Source organism: Pundamilia nyererei, unplaced genomic scaffold (genome assembly GCF_000239375.1).
Source record: "Pundamilia nyererei isolate P.nyererei 1_Seehausen unplaced genomic scaffold, PunNye1.0 scaffold00372, whole genome shotgun sequence".
Taxonomy (NCBI): domain Eukaryota; kingdom Metazoa; phylum Chordata; class Actinopteri; order Cichliformes; family Cichlidae; genus Pundamilia; species Pundamilia nyererei.
In genome coordinates this window covers 84,435-99,911 of record NW_005187773.1, presented here as the reverse complement: position 1 = coordinate 99,911, position 15,477 = coordinate 84,435, and the positions used below count along the sequence as shown (strand labels likewise).

The following is a 15,477-nucleotide window of genomic DNA, read 5'->3' as shown; positions in this document are numbered from 1 at the left end:
CCTGTTGTCATCCGTTCTCGTAAAGTATAATCAAACTTTTGAGCGTTTGAGCTGCTTACGCGCCGTGTTTCCTGCCCGGTAAATGACGCTCCGCAACGTGATGACGTCATTCGGGGCGACTGGAATCGATAAGGGAATCGTTTGCAAAAATGGCAAACAATTCCAAGGAATTGAAACAGTGGGAACCGGTTCTCAACAAGAACCGGTTTTCGATACCCATCCCTATGTGTGATACAATGACTGGAGAACACTTTGATGATGGTTGCAGGCAGAAGCATTTATAAGTGTCAGTATCCTCCTTTCCCAGTGACTTACTGTCACCAATGACATATTTCCTAATTTGAAGTATGAATCATGTTCCCAGCAGGGTCATAGTGCAACAGTAGTGACACAGCGTGAGTCAGCTGTAGACACAAGTGTAGCCTGAGCAGTTTTGTTGTTTTTAGGTGTGCAACTACTGCTGAACACTTCAGCTTGAGCTCGACTCTGAGATACCTGGACTTGTCTTAGTGTTGCCAACACATGGGATTACTTTACCAGTGTTATCAGGGTATGAAAGATGTGTACCTGTAATACTGGAGACACTTTTATATGACACAGTTACAGTCAGACAGAAATGGATGGATTTTGATTAGTTGCCAGCTTCACACGAATCAATATGACTGTTGATAGTATTATTACAAATATATCCAACAGAGTAATTGTAAAGGTGTCCCACAGCCTGTTGTGCAGCGGTCTTTGATCACGTAGGCCACAGCCACGCTCTGTCCACCTGACGTAGTCGCGTCTTCACAGCTCCATCACTTTGAGATTTTGCTTTAAGAAAGACGTTTTTCATGCAGCTGCACGTCTCTTGTCAGTTCAGCTTCTCTCTGTGTTCCTCATTCATCACTCCATATCTGCTGCTGTGTGGTTTCACAATCACCAAATATTTGAGATTGGCTTCTTGCAGCCTGAAACATTGTGCTTGAGAACCTCCTGCTCTGGATGAGTACTGAGAGTACTTTATTTATTTATTTCCTGTAAATCAGACGTTTATCTGTTTATTGGATTATTATTTAGGTACAAGGGGCAAAATCCCATCACTAGATATCAGTACATTGCAGATTGGCAGTGAGTGTATGCTGTCAGTCTGCGGTTTACCTCAGCTGTCAATATGTGTCCACGTCTGTCTGCCCTGAAGGAGGCTGTAAAACTCTGGAGTCAGTGAAAGTGTCCAGCGACAGCGATACTGAGCACTGCTGTTTTTGCAGCTGTTAGCTGACAGTGGCTCTAACATCACTGGAACTCTCATACGATACGAGTGTATTCAAGCTGTTTGTCAGAGGAAGAGTGTGAGCCTGACATAATGTTAGCTCCGAATCAGATGTTGTTGTTTGGCTGCTCACGTTCAGGTGTGTCGGCTCACATGGATGATTTACTGCCAGTCAGTAACTTGTAAATATGGGGAATAAATGAAGATGTTTACGCAGTGATTATGCTGATCAGGCTGGCTGACTCGGATATTTGTTTTAAACAAATAAACAAACAAACAAACATTTGTGTGTGTGTGCGTATGAACCTCTTTAATCTGAATATTGTTGTGCACTGTCAGTGAGGCAGCAGAGTAACATCGGCGTGTTCGGAGGTCGAGCAGGTCAGCTGCTGATCAGGTCGGTGGTTCGATCCCTGGTCCCGCCAGTCTGCATGTCAAGTATCTTTGGGCAAGTTACCAACCTCAAGAACAGAATGAATATTAACAAAGAGCACTTAAGCTCCAGCTAACGGGCGTAGAAAAGGACTGCTGCGGCTTTTGACAGTTGTAGAACAAGTTGAGCTTGTATAATCTCCTCCCACTGTGTCTTCAGGCTGCTTCTGTGCTGTTGAAGGTGTTTTGCAAACGATTCCTCTGCCACTGTCCAGGTTTCAGGTCTGAGCTGCTGCGAACACGAACAACACGAAACGGTCTCCATAAGATTCTTCGTCATGACCGGAAATATGTTTGGTTTAAGTGAGGTTTGCATAGACTGTACCACGTGACACACACCCACTGGCTCTGAATTCCCTGAATGCCCTGCCCTATTCTCACAAGCCGACTTAATTGTAGTGAGCCGGAGGGTTAAAAGGACACGTTTGACTGGATGTTTGCATTCAGAATACGTTTTCTTGGCCTGTGTGAAATAGCAGGTCTGTGCACATTTTCTTGATGGTGGTTCTTTTCCTCTGTGCAGGAAACAGCCCGTCATTGTCCAAACACAACACATTCCCACCAATAAAATACCAGCAAACTGTAAGAGACTGTGTTTGTGACGTGTCAGAGAGCTCGTATTTGTCATGTGTGTAAATGTGGTGAATCATTAAGTGTTGTGCTTTATTTTTCCTCTCTGTGCGTTTCTGTCAAACCTTTGATTTAAGAACTTTATCATAAAGCTCAGTGCTGAATGAATTGTTTATGGTTAAACTGTTAAGGTGTCTTTAAACCGTCGTCTTACTGTGCAGCACCTGGAGCCATCGGCCTTTCACACAGATAATTTTTGTAAGTTTCCACTTTCAGTGTCGTCTTTTGTGTTTCTTGCAGGTATTTTGCAGCATCCAGATGGAACAGTCCTCAAACAGCTTCAGCCTCCACCCAGAGGTCCACGAGAGATGCAGTTTTACAGCATGGTACACACGCGCGCGCATGCACGCACACTCACACACACACACACTCTGTACCGGGTCACATGGTCTCTTTGAAAATGGCCCAAAAAATAAAAACAACATTTATGTCTCAAAATATTGTTTTTAAACTTTGTGTGCTATGCTTTCAAAATAAAACTGGGATATTTTAAGGAGATTAGCAGTAAACATGTTTCTGGTGATAAAGTTAACAGACTTATAAATGCTGCTGAGTAAGTACATGAAGGGCATTAACAGCCTTGTTTTGCACCTCTGCTGTCACAGAGGACGCAGGTTTACAGCGTGAGTCACAGACGAGCACCAGAGTAGCCTGGGCAGTTTTTTGTTTGCTTGGTTTTTTCCCTCCTATATTTCAAGTGTAACTTAGGCTGCGTTCACTCTGCAGGTCTTGATGCTCAATTCCGATTTTTTTGATCAAATCCGATGTTTTTGTCTGCTCGTTCACACTACAAATAAAATGCGACAGCAAACGCGCTCTAGTGTGAACGCTCAAAGCGCCCGCATGCGCAAAAGAAGACGTCACACACAACGCGCTCTGTTCAGACCCAGAACAACAGTATGTTTGACTGACGGCCTTAATGTAAAGACTTCGGACTTCACGTTTCCCAGTTTTTGCTTTAAGTTATTTTGTTATTTACATAATAATGTAGATAATCTAATAATGATCCTTGTTGCTGTTTCAGAGGATAGCTGCAGATTTCTGTCAGAATCTGCAGGTTATACAGAACAAATAAAATGTTCACGTTGTTCCCAACAGTTTCACTGGAGGCCCAGGAAGGTTCGCGATGTCTTCTCCGGCGCTGATAATTGGCGTCTGTCTTGCGTCAGTGACGTAAAAGACGGATTTAATGCGACGTGACCATCAAGCAGCAGTCGCTTTCTAAAACATCAGATATGCGTCTGATTCAGCACCACATACGAAAGTGACCCAGATCGGATTTGAAAATATGGGATTTGTGCCGTTCACACTGTCACCATGATGGATATGAGTCGCAGAGGGTCAAAGAAGTCGGATTTGATGCGCTTTCACCTGCAGTGTGAACGTAGCCTTTATGACTTCACACTTGAACTCAACCTTGTGACCTTCAGAAGCTGCACGATGCTGTCTCACAATAAAGCTGAAATATGTTCTACCCAGGCTGTTGGATCTCGGGTGGAGCTGTTTAACCAGCTGCTTAAAGTTCCCCCGGGGTCACCGGGTCAGATGTAGCTCGTGGTCAGTTGAGCCGGTGTTGGATGGATGAAGAATTATCAGTACAGGCAGCCAGAGTGAGCTGCTTCACTGTTTTCTTTAGAGCTGTGTCAGGACGGAGTCTGAGCTAACGTGTGGCTGTCGTTTGACGGGATCCCAGCAGCAGGCCCACACTGACCAGCATCGCTCCCAGTTTCCAAAACTTTACTGAGCTCAGGAGGCAGTGTCATCAAACACATGCTTGCTCTCTGTTTTTTAAACAGTCCCAGTATCAACAGATGTAGCCACCCTTCGCTTCCAGTACACTGACCTCTTTGCACTTACTATAAAGAGCCTGAATATTATTTTCGTCGTGGGAGGCACTAATACCAAAGAAGATTGTTCAGTTCTTTGCTGCACCGTCTTCCTTTTCTTCATGCCGTCCTGAGAGATGATTTTAGTTACTGTAAAAGCTTTGGCAGGTACTTATTCACATAGAGATAAACCATCGTATGGCATTCTGTCCTAGGTTTATGCAGAGGACTGCTGCGATCCCTGTCTTCTCGAGCTCCAGACTTATCTGCCCAGATACTACGGCACCTGGTCCTCTCCTGACAGGCCCAACGGTAAGGCCGTACTGTGGCATCACACAGACAACAGCTAGCATTAGCCGCTACGGACAAAAGACAAAAAAAGCTAATAGTGAGTTTAACCGTCTCCTCTCTGCACACACTGTTTACCTGCGTGTAAGCAAAGATGTCTCAGATCAGCAAACAGAAACCTGAGAGCTTCGGACCCAGTGTACGCTGGGACCTCCAGCTCCAAATACCAGTACAGACACTGACATTTTACTGTAACAGGAAACGGTCAGTCTCTCAGTAAGGATCTGTAGCTGTCCGCAAAGAGAAAACCACTGTATGTTAGATCCTCGATGAGAGCTGTGAAAGCTTCAGCACGTGATTCGTGTTCATCCTGGTGCATCCAGATGTGATTGTTGGTGTAGGTGTTGCACTGCGGGTGTGTCTTCATATCATTGTATTCTTACACGAGGTAGATTTTTTTTAAATAAAACTCACGCTGATATGCCAACAAGCTCCGTGAACGTTCAGCATTTCACCAACAATCAGACAAAACGAGACAAACTAACAGCTTCTGTTGTGACTGACAGACCTGTACCTGAAGCTGGAGGATGTGACTCGTCACTTCATCAAACCCTGTATCATGGATGTGAAGCTGGGCCAGCGGAGCTATGATCCGTACGCCTCACAGGAGAAACGGGAACAGCAGATCAGAAAATACCCGCTGATGGAGGAGATCGGGTTCCTGGTGCTTGGCTTGAGGGTGAGTTTGAGTCATGGTGCTGTGACAGTAAAAGCACGCACAGGCCTGCAGATCAGTCGGTGTGAAAAGTCCAAATGCAGAGTCTTTGTGTGACGAGCCAAATGTCCCCCCGAGTGTTTCTGTAGGAGTTAAGAAGGTGAGTAGAAGGTGCAGTCGAATATCACTGGTAACTGTGTGAGCACCTCTCTGAAAGCAGTTTGTGGAGGAGAAACATCAGCAGTGATCTTAGAGAAGCAGCTGTTGCTGCCCATCACTCTGGAAACACCGAGAGAGAACGTTTGGTAATGAGAGGAAACAGCTGCCAGTCGGAGTGGAGGCCCTGGCAAGTTCACCCCAACATCAGTGCACTGCTCCAAAAACCCAAGAGCAACATGGCTGCCATCAGACCTCAGTCAGCATGTTAAATGCTGACATTCATGACAGTGCAGTTGGAAAACGACCAACGTCACTGTCAGCACGCCGGTGGAGGGAGGACGATGGGCTTGTTCTGCAGGCTGTGGGTCTAATGTGTTGACTGATCTTATGACTCGCACATGTTTCAGTGTCTTTCGTGTCAGAGAAGCTGAAGGTGCTTAGTATGTAAAATGCAACTGTGCATTGACTCGGCTGTAAAAGTTGCATCTTTTTACCAGCACGTTTAGACACCTTTGCTAGTTACATCTGCTAAGACGGCTGCTTGCATGCAAACAAAGAACGTGCATGTAGAAAGGCTGGTGTTGGTTCCAACACAGACTCGCATCTTTATTTTCACAGTATTAGTAAAGCTGATGTCTGCAGGAGGAAATATCTTTGCTGCACAGGGTCACAAATCACTACAATCAGGAAAACGAGTAACGTTTGTCCTGAGAAATGCCGTGGAGTGGACCTGGAAATGGGTTAATCTTTAACCCTGTAATAAATCAGCTGAACAGTGCGTGGCGCTTCCATGTGCATGCACACACAGTCACACCCACTGTCCACACCAAACCAACAGATAAGAGGAACGACAGAGACAGCTTATCTGTTTGAAAGAGAGTCACATAGCGAAACCTTTATCAGGTCGATCAGTTTCCATTACAACTTGTCATCGTCATCATCCGCAGTAGGAGTGCTGGTTAGGGCTAGAGTGTGATAGTGATACAGCCAGCGTTGGGCTTCATGCTCACTCTGATACTGTCCTTTGTTTGTCTTTGAACAGATGTTTAAAAGCATTCATCTGAATGTGCCACACCGCTGAGCTCTGACTCCAGGACTGCATTCAGTGTTTCCACACCTCCAGCTTCTTTGCTGTGGTGTGAATGTGTTGATGATCTTTGCAAACTTGTTTTCACTTCTCCTTCTTTTATTGGTGTGATGTGTCTGGGTCAAAGGCCAGAGAGCCATGAAGTGCAAAGGCCGCCAAACAAGTTTCTAGTGAAGAGCCCACTTGTTCTGTGTCTGGGGCTAATCTGAGGTGAGCATAAAGTACAGAGGCTCATGTAGACTGAACTAATGGTGACACGAAGGTTGGATTTTGGGGCTTTTCCCCAAACTTTCTATTTAGCACCCTTTAACCCTGTAACACCAGCTCTGTCACATTAGATACATTTTCTCCCCTTTGCTTCTGTCTGTTTAAGATCAAATGTAGCAAAAATGAGACGCACACACATACAGAGATGTAAAAAAATGAAATCCCTGTGCGTGATCCTCTGCCAGAGGTCTGGGAGCTTTAGGGTCCTGTGCAGTATCTTTGCTGTTTCTAGGACTGCGTCCTTCATGGTGGAGATCTCAGATGTCGTTCCTGGGATCTGTTGAAGGTCTGGTCCTCATCACCCAATGCAGATCTCGGTAACCAGGGCGACATTTGAGCCGCTATGGCTTCAGTTATGTCTCGCTCACAGTGGATACAGACGGCCGGTCGGTTTACAGGGTGAGAGAGGTTGCGGTATGAAAGAGGGGAAGGATACGTGTGATTCAGTGCTGAGACATCATGAATGTGTTTTGCAGAAATGAGTAATAAGTTTCTAGATGATGTGAAGAGTGTTTAGCATCGACCGATGGGCTGACGGAGCAGCAGCTTTATAGCTCCACACCCTTTGTAAACGGCTCATAAAATGTGATGTCTGCATGTGGACTTTAGCTGAGTGCTCAGTGTTTATCATGTGGTGTCTGCAGAGAAGGCTTCTGTACAGAACAATGGGACACTGCACAGCAAACATGTCCCAGGGAGCCAAAGAAACCTGTTTGTGTTGGTCTAAAGTATGAGGCTACGCATGTTTTACTGAGGTCAGTTACACTCACATGTTTGCTGTTTGTTTATGAGTATCACATGCACTGCCATTTATATAGTTCTTTTCTAATATTACTGAACACTGCAAGAGCAGTTTCCATCATACAGCCCAGTTTGATCTTAGGTGGGCCGGACCAGTGAGAAGCTCCACACATAATAGATATTTTTTAATATAAGAAAAAGAATATGTCTCGGTTTATTTTGGTAAGTAAATGAAAGAAATCTGTCAGCATCACTCTTTAGGCTTAAACTGTAAGTAATAAAAGTGTAAACTTTAGATAACATTATTTATGCCCGAACTGGAGATTCATTCTGGAATTACAGAAATCTAATTCCTAATGGCTCTGGTGTAATATGAATGGGGAAGGTCTGGAGTAGGGATACAGATGTTGCTTGAACCCATGTTGGCCCCGCCCACTAATATTCAGGTTGAAATGGGGAACACGGCTAACGAGGAAAGGCAATAAATAATTCACCACAGCTCATTCTCCCAAACGTTAAACTTCGGTTAGAGCAATAACAACAGCGTGTTCACAGGACTGAACGTTGGACTTCATCACCAAACGTTATGTCTGTGTGTAGGTTGTTGTACTGCCCTCTGCTGGTGACAAACACCTTAGTGCAGCTTTAAACCAAACACTGATTATTCAGTAAAAATAAAGTTCTATTGTAAAAGCAAAAAGGTTTAAAAATGCTAATCTGGGAAACATTTTACAATAACATCACACTAGTTACACCGTGTACAGTAGGGCTGCAACGATACACAAAATTCACAGTTTGATATTTTTTCGATACAAAAAAATGTTCACGCCTTTTTAATTTGTCATTTATTAAAATTATAAATATATATTTTAACTCAAAAGTACAGTTTTTAAATTTAATGTTGCTGAAACAACAAAGTAATAAATAATAAATCTATCTGATGGAGGAATCCCTCATCTTTGGAAAAGAGAGTTTATTACAGAGAAATGGCTCTTTCCAAAATAAAAGCTATACTATAGCTTCTTCTGGGCTATATTCTCAGCAGCATATTAAACATATCAGGTCCCCATAAGGAGAATCCTGTGCTAACGGCTGTCTAAATGACTCGGGTAAAGTTTGTAGCATGCTTGTTGTCTGCTTCCACTTGTCTTTGCACTAGGATGATGTCGGAGTAAATGTGCAGTCATATTCGTTGTGTTCCCACTAGTGCTGTCAGCGTTAATCTGAAATGACGTTAACCCACAACATGGCAAATCTCCGTTAACGAGCTACCGCGGATCGCCCCGTGCGTGGGCCTGGACGGCCAACACGCTAACGAGCTAACTGCGCTAACACACTAGCTCCCACCCATGTAATTGAGCATTGCGTGGCACATTCAACATACTGTTTTACTTTAGTCCATGACGCGCTTACCTTCAGGGTCATACGTCACATGAAAACCAAAATAATTCCAAACGTCAGATCTGAATGAGGGTGGGGAAGGTTCAATTTGCCATGTTGCAACGAGCTTAGCTTCTGTCTCGCTAGCTTGCGCTGCGCTCAGTGGATCTGCGTTCGACTACTCCGCCTAGGCTGCACTGTCGAGCGCAGATTCACTGAGCGCTCAACACAGACAGCACCGTCAGAAGGAAAGTTGATCAAATAAATTAAAACTTTTGTATTGTTCGATACATATGCGTACCGAACCGAAAGCTCTGTATCGAACGGTTCAATATCCATACGAGTATCGTTGCACCCCTTGTGTACAGTTATCACTGCTGGTAATCGTCACAGTCATAATCATATGAGTGTTTATGAAAGCCATACTGTGGAGGAGTAATGCTGTATAAATGATAAATTAAGCTTTTTCTAATACCTTAGTAATGCTAAAGTTAGAGTGCTCTCTATAGACTGATTCTAAATGCTGTAAACATTCATCAGCATTACAGTGGTGCTGTATGCTACTGACAGGAGCGGTGTGGGTCTGCATCATCACGATCTGCTACCATCAGAGGTTAGCGCACTGATCTGAGGGCGTTCCTGTCTACTTCAGTTGTTTTACGTAGAGAGGATGCTGCTGTTTGCTGATCACTCTCTTCCTGATGACGGAAACAGAAGACAGCATGTCTTATTATGCTAAAATAAATCTCTGACAGTTGATTCAGTTAGCTTGGCTCTAAATGCATTTTGAGGGTTGTTTTTAATTTGTGGAATCTTTGTCATGGCTGTCTTGATTTTTAGATTGTAGTGAATCCCCTTATAGTTCATGATCATGGGATTGCAGACGTAAAAGGCTCCCAGCATGCATTGCATGGGTTTGTGGATAGAAATGTCAGTCTGAAAGAGCTGCTCAGTGTTTGAGTCGCGGCTCTGAAGCTGTGTCGGTATGTAACTCTGCATTCAGCACATTAACAGAAGCGTCTGAGCTCGAACCACTGCTGCAGAGTTACACGCACGCACACACATTTGTGTAGTTCTGGGCCACTAGGTGGAGGCAGCCTTCAGGTCCCGTTCTCTCATTGGCTCACTGTCTTCGATCAGTTTGAAATCCATCACAAAGTCCTGACCGATCAGGCCTCGTCACAGCTCACAGATGTTGTTGTGCCGTCTCAGCAGGAAGTCCAGGAACATTCTGGTTTGCTGCCAGCTGCTGAATAAGTGACTCTGAGAACAGTGACACTGTGTTTCAAACCAAAACTAATGCAGACGTTTGTTTTAATGTGAGATTTTCTTGTATTCTCAGGTGTACAAGGTGTGCACGGACACTTTCGACTCCTATGATCAGCATTATGGAAGAGGATTGGTTAAGGACACTCTTAAAGATGGTATGTATGTGTGTGAGACTGTATGTTTGATGAAATTTAAACAGGGCCTTTACTCCTCCACGCAGCATGTCCTGAAGCCCATATCATGCTGTAGTTTGTTGAACATGACATTGAATGCTCCTCCACATTCACCCGATCTCAGTGCTGGGATGTGGACGCTGTGTGAGTCTGTGCCAGTCAAAGGCAGGTCTGAAGGAACAAAGGGGCTCCAGCCTGATACTGTTAAACCTCGTTTGTGTCTCTCTCATTTCTTCTTGGAACCTTGTTAAGATTCAAACATGCAAAATAGGATTTTGTACCATTTTTCAGCTGATGTGAAACTTCTGATCGGGCCTGTGTTAGCATGGTGTACATATCAGTGTGCAGCGTGATTACAGTAATGTGTTACAGTGGCACACATAGTGGAGACACAGGCTGCGCTTGAGTTATTGTGTGTTATTGTTTTTGAACGTCTTCTCCTGTCCACCAGGCTTGTCTAAATTCTTCCATAATGGAGTTAGCCTGAGGAAGGACGCCGTGGCGGCGAGCATCCGCAGAGTGCAGCGGATCCTTCGCTGGTTCGAGTCCCAGCACCAGCTGACTTTCTATGCCAGCTCCCTTCTGTTTGTCTACGAGGGCCTGCCCTCCTCTGTCTCTTCATCCTCCCTGTCGTCGCTCCTCAGCAGTCCATCCATCAGCCCCACTGTGATGTTAAAAACACCCACGTCTTTGTCATCAGGTGAAGGCGGCACAGAGCGGAAAGCCCGACAGGGAAAGCTGGGGCAAGGAGAGGAAGTGGCCGAGTACAACAACAACAACATCCAGGTGGCAGAGCACTGGGACTACAGCCTGGACGCCGTTTATTCCAATCGCAGGAAAGGTGAGGACGGTCACAGGGGAGACGGTGGTGCTGTGAGCGCCGTGTCTGGAGACGGCGTCTCAGCACCAGGTGAGGAGGACAACTCTGCATGGAAACAGTCGCGTGAGCTGCAACGACCACCTAATGGGAACGGAAACAAATCCCAACTGCAAGAGAAGGATGTGGACAGAGAGGACGGCAGGAGGAGCGGGGAGGAGGCGGAGGACCAAGGAGGCGAAGAAACGGAGAGCGGCGCAGGAGACGTAGAGGTGGAGGTCAGGATGATCGACTTTGCTCATGTTTTCCCGAGTGAGAGCCAGGATCACGGCTACATCTACGGCCTGAAGCGCCTGCTGACGGTGCTGGAGCAGATCCTGTGTGATGCAGCGTAGAGCTCGCTCAAACAAACCCCGCCTCCTGCTGAAACGACGAAGCATCATCTCACCTGACTGTGTGTGTGCAGTGGAGGCGACTGGGCAGCTGTGTTCAGCACGACATGCACTAACCAACCCATGAAGGCATTAGGACTCACACGCCGCGTCTGCAGCTCACTGATGCTCACACAGGGTCACCTGACCTCAGCGATCAGTGGTTTGAGTATCTGATGCCACGGCCAGTGAAACTGTGACGGCACGTAGTGTAAAAGGATGGGAAGGTGTCGACCGTACCTCTGATAACGCTGGCTCTGCGGTGTCTCGCTTTCAAGAGCGAGCTGCAGACCACAGATCCACCCACCACCTCAGTCCTGATGTTTCCGGGCAGCTGTGCAGACGGAGGGATTTTGTTGTTCCTGGATTCACAGGGTCAGGATTGTGGTGACTTCTATGCAGTCTGTCTGTAAACTACCTAAAGCTCCACTGCTCATGCTGACACTTCCTGATCATCTTATCATTCACAGGGCTTAACTGGATTCATTTATGTTTACAGTGTGGCGTCAGATTCCTAAACCAGGGCTGAAAGCAGACGTGAGTCAGGGATGAGGCGGGCCTGCTCCACCGTTGTTGTTCATACCACTGTCTAAACATGTCTAACTCAGGTATTTACTGTAAGAAACAGCTTAATGTTAGTGCCACCGTGCTCCTCATCCCGTCTCAGCCATGGCTTGTTTGATCTTCGACACGATCGAGCTCATCGATGTCGACCTCGGCGTTGACCTGTCGTCTTTCACCGTGGCTGCTTCTGTCCTCGTAAACGTCGAGCTGCCATATCATCCTTCCAGACGCCCGTCTGCTTTTCTCTACATTTGGATTTGTCGTGATGACTCCAGTGCCATTGTTCTGTTGTTAGCTTAGGCCAGTGATTTTAAGTTGATCGTGTGAGGAATTCATTTCTAACTGGGTAACAATTGGAAAATCAGCCATTATAACTGTGAAGGGATCGTGTGTGTGTGTGTGTGTGTGTGTGTGTGTGTGTGTTGCACTGATTAATACACGATGTGCTTGTGGTATAAGCTGAGATGATTCCCTAAGGATAGTTTTAAGATTGTAGGAAAAAGCTCTGTGCGTGATCCCAACTCGTTCTTACACGACTCTCAGCTGAGGGCAGCTTTGTGTTTGTTAGTGCTTTGGTAGGATGGAGCCTGCTGCAGACGACTGTATCACACCAAGTTCAGGCCCCAAAGCTGCTCCGGGTTTTCTTGCAGTCCTTGGTCTTGGTAACGAGGCTAATATTAAAAAAGAAAGCTGGAAATAGTGTTTTAGAAATGGTGATGCAGCTCCGGGAACAGGAAGTCCCCGCTGGATGTGGGCGAGAACGAGTAGTAACAGTTGAAGACTGCTTTTCTTAAAAATGTGACCTTTTGTCACGATCTCAAAGTTTATTTAAATTGTCAACGAGTATTTTTTTATCTCTTGTAAATTCAGTGCTGAAATATCTGCTTCCTGTCTTTTATTTTGGAATCTCAGCCCCTCCTGTCTTTGACCTGGAATGGCAATAATCCCCCTGCTGATATAAGGCAGCGTTCTGGAAAAGTGTTCGGCGGTGCTCGTGATTGATGCTGTTGCGTTGTGTGAACGCTGTGACGCTGAGACCGTCTCGCCTCGGCACCATAACTCCAGCTGAATCACATGACATAAGGAAAATCTCAAAATCCTGATGTTTTGTAAATGAAACTGATGAAATGTGTTTGAACTGTAATGTGAACCAAAAGCAAAGGTTGACACTTTTCTCTGACTTTGCTTCTTTTTTATAATTTCCATTGATTTTAGGTTAATCTCTTAAAGGATGTTTACGGGAAATTTTTTTTTTTAAGCGCTGCCTTATTTTCTGGTAACACATCTGGATCATGATCATTGTGGCAGCTTGTGACTCTGGGCCTGCTGTGTCGTGGCTAACTAACAGAAGGGCATTGCTTAATCGTTAACCGAGTCAGGGCGTGTCCCTGGGCCCGGCGTCTCGGTGCAGGCAGGCAGCTTTACCAACATCACGTCCGCTTTGTTCCCAACATGAACCTGATGACACCAGCGTGTTGGTCTGCTAACACTGGTCACAGGTTTGTGACATTTCTCATCTTATTCCTGCTTCACTTTACAGCCAATCAGATGAAGCATATCATATTGTCTCTGTCGTTGTTGTTGTTTTCTTCCTTCACTCATTTGTGCATCGATCTCTTACAGTACTTTAGGTGCAAACTGAAAAAGTCCGAATCACTGACTAAATTGTAACAACAATCTGCCTAATTACCCAAATTTATTCATTTGCATCTCAACTGTAATATAAAGTCAAAGTGAATAAAAACTTTAATCTGCTTTGAGTGCTTGTCTGCTTTTTAAAACAAGACTGCATTGTTCATCTTAAAGAGCTTTACATATGACCTTTGCTCTAACAGGAAGGTAAGATTCAAAATGTTGAAAATAAAGTTGACATATCGAATCAAACTCTCTGTTTAGTGAGTTAGAAGAAGGAGATGTGGATGCAGAGTGCTGTTCTGAATCTCTTCAGGAAAAAGAGCTTCGGTTCAAAGGTTTAATCTGCTCCTGAGCCTCATTTGTTCAGGTATGTTTACATCAGGATCCAACCATCCTTCAGCCTGGTTTTACTTTTCAGGAACTGGAAGTCACAATGAGGCAAATCCAGGATGTTTTTTGCACACTGGCATACACCACATTTAATTTTGAGGCTTACTTCAGTGAACATGTAGCAGCAGATGGAAAGTGAAGAGTCACAGCAAACTGCAGAGAGGAGAAATTTAAGCCAGCATGAGCTTCATCATGTGATCCTCAGTTAACATGAGGGTGTTCTGATCTTTTCAGCCAATCAGAATCATTTTGGCAGTATTTGAGTTTTCCTTGTGACATGGGAAGACCTCTGGTAATCTCCTACAATGTTCAGTGGGGGCGGTCGTGGCTCAAGAGTTGGGAGTTCGCCTTGTAGTCGGAAGGTTGCCGGTTCGAGCCCCGGCTTGGACAGTCTTGGTCGTTGTGTCCTTGGGCAAGACACTTCACCCGTTGCCTACTGGTGGTGGTCAGAGGGCCCGGTGGCGCCAGTGTCCGGCAGCCTCGCCTCTGTCAGTGCGAGGCTGTAGCCCAGGGCAGCTGTGGCTACAATGTAGCTTGCAGTGTGTGAATGGGTGGATGACTGAATGTAGAGTAAAGCGCTATACGAATACAGGCCATTTACCATTTCAGCTGGACAGAGCTGCAGACACAGGAGTACCATTAAACCTGAGATGGGTTTAATGAAAGCTTTAAATACAAACTGGTTCACATTAACTGTCCTTTCATCCAGCACAGTTATTTTGAGTGATAACACTGATTTACTTAAGTGTGTTTGTGTCACTTGAAGGAAACTGAGATGTGATGCTGATGACTGAAAGCTTGCTGTGAGCACTTCCTGTGGAGCAGCTCCTCTTTCAGCACTGGACTGAACGTGGACGGTCCCTGTACCCTAGGACTCTGAGCTCTTAAATCGTCTTTGTGGAATTATAAAATGGTCTGAATTTTCCTTTACTGGATTTGTATGATGAAGAGGCTGAAGAAAAGAGATTAGAGGCGACAAAAACAGTGCAACTCCCTCTGTCCATTGTTTTTCAACAATAAACATATAAACAGTTTGACGAGCTGCGTCTTTCCTGACACCAGAACACAGCCATGCTGCCTGATTACTACATGCTCCTGTTTTTGATTAAAATGGTTAGGACAGAACCTTTTTTCTTTAACCATTTTAGCAATATAAGAGATATTTTGATAATTATTTTTAAATCGAAAAACTGTCTTGCAGTGCAGTGCTTGGTTTTGGACTCCGTATTTGAAACTAGCCGCTCCAATCTTAATCGTTTTGGGGATTAGAAGTTATGGTATTTGGACCAAAGTGTTAAGTACTTTGTTATCAGGTAAGGCCAGTAAGCTTGGTTAGCAAGCATAGATGTATGGGTGAAGGTTACACTCTCAATCCGGCTTCATCCAGAAGGGCTCCCGCGCTGTCATCGCTGTGGACC

General features: G+C 45.2%; 1 protein-coding gene across 1 annotated transcript in view; it reads left to right on the top strand.

Annotated features, from left to right (window-relative positions):
* Window positions 1-13,789, top strand: part of ipmkb (inositol polyphosphate multikinase b) — a 16,307-nt gene extending 2,518 nt beyond the window's left edge. Inside the window, exons 2-6 of the mRNA XM_005752682.1 lie at window positions 2,558-2,643; window positions 4,359-4,455; window positions 4,998-5,170; window positions 10,123-10,204; window positions 10,674-13,789. Of these exons, the coding sequence (XP_005752739.1) occupies window positions 2,558-2,643; window positions 4,359-4,455; window positions 4,998-5,170; window positions 10,123-10,204; window positions 10,674-11,434 (1,199 nt within the window). The 3' untranslated portion in view covers window positions 11,435-13,789. The remainder of the gene's footprint in view (window positions 1-2,557; window positions 2,644-4,358; window positions 4,456-4,997; window positions 5,171-10,122; window positions 10,205-10,673) is intronic.
* The last annotated feature ends 1,688 nt before the right edge of the window (window positions 13,790-15,477 follow it).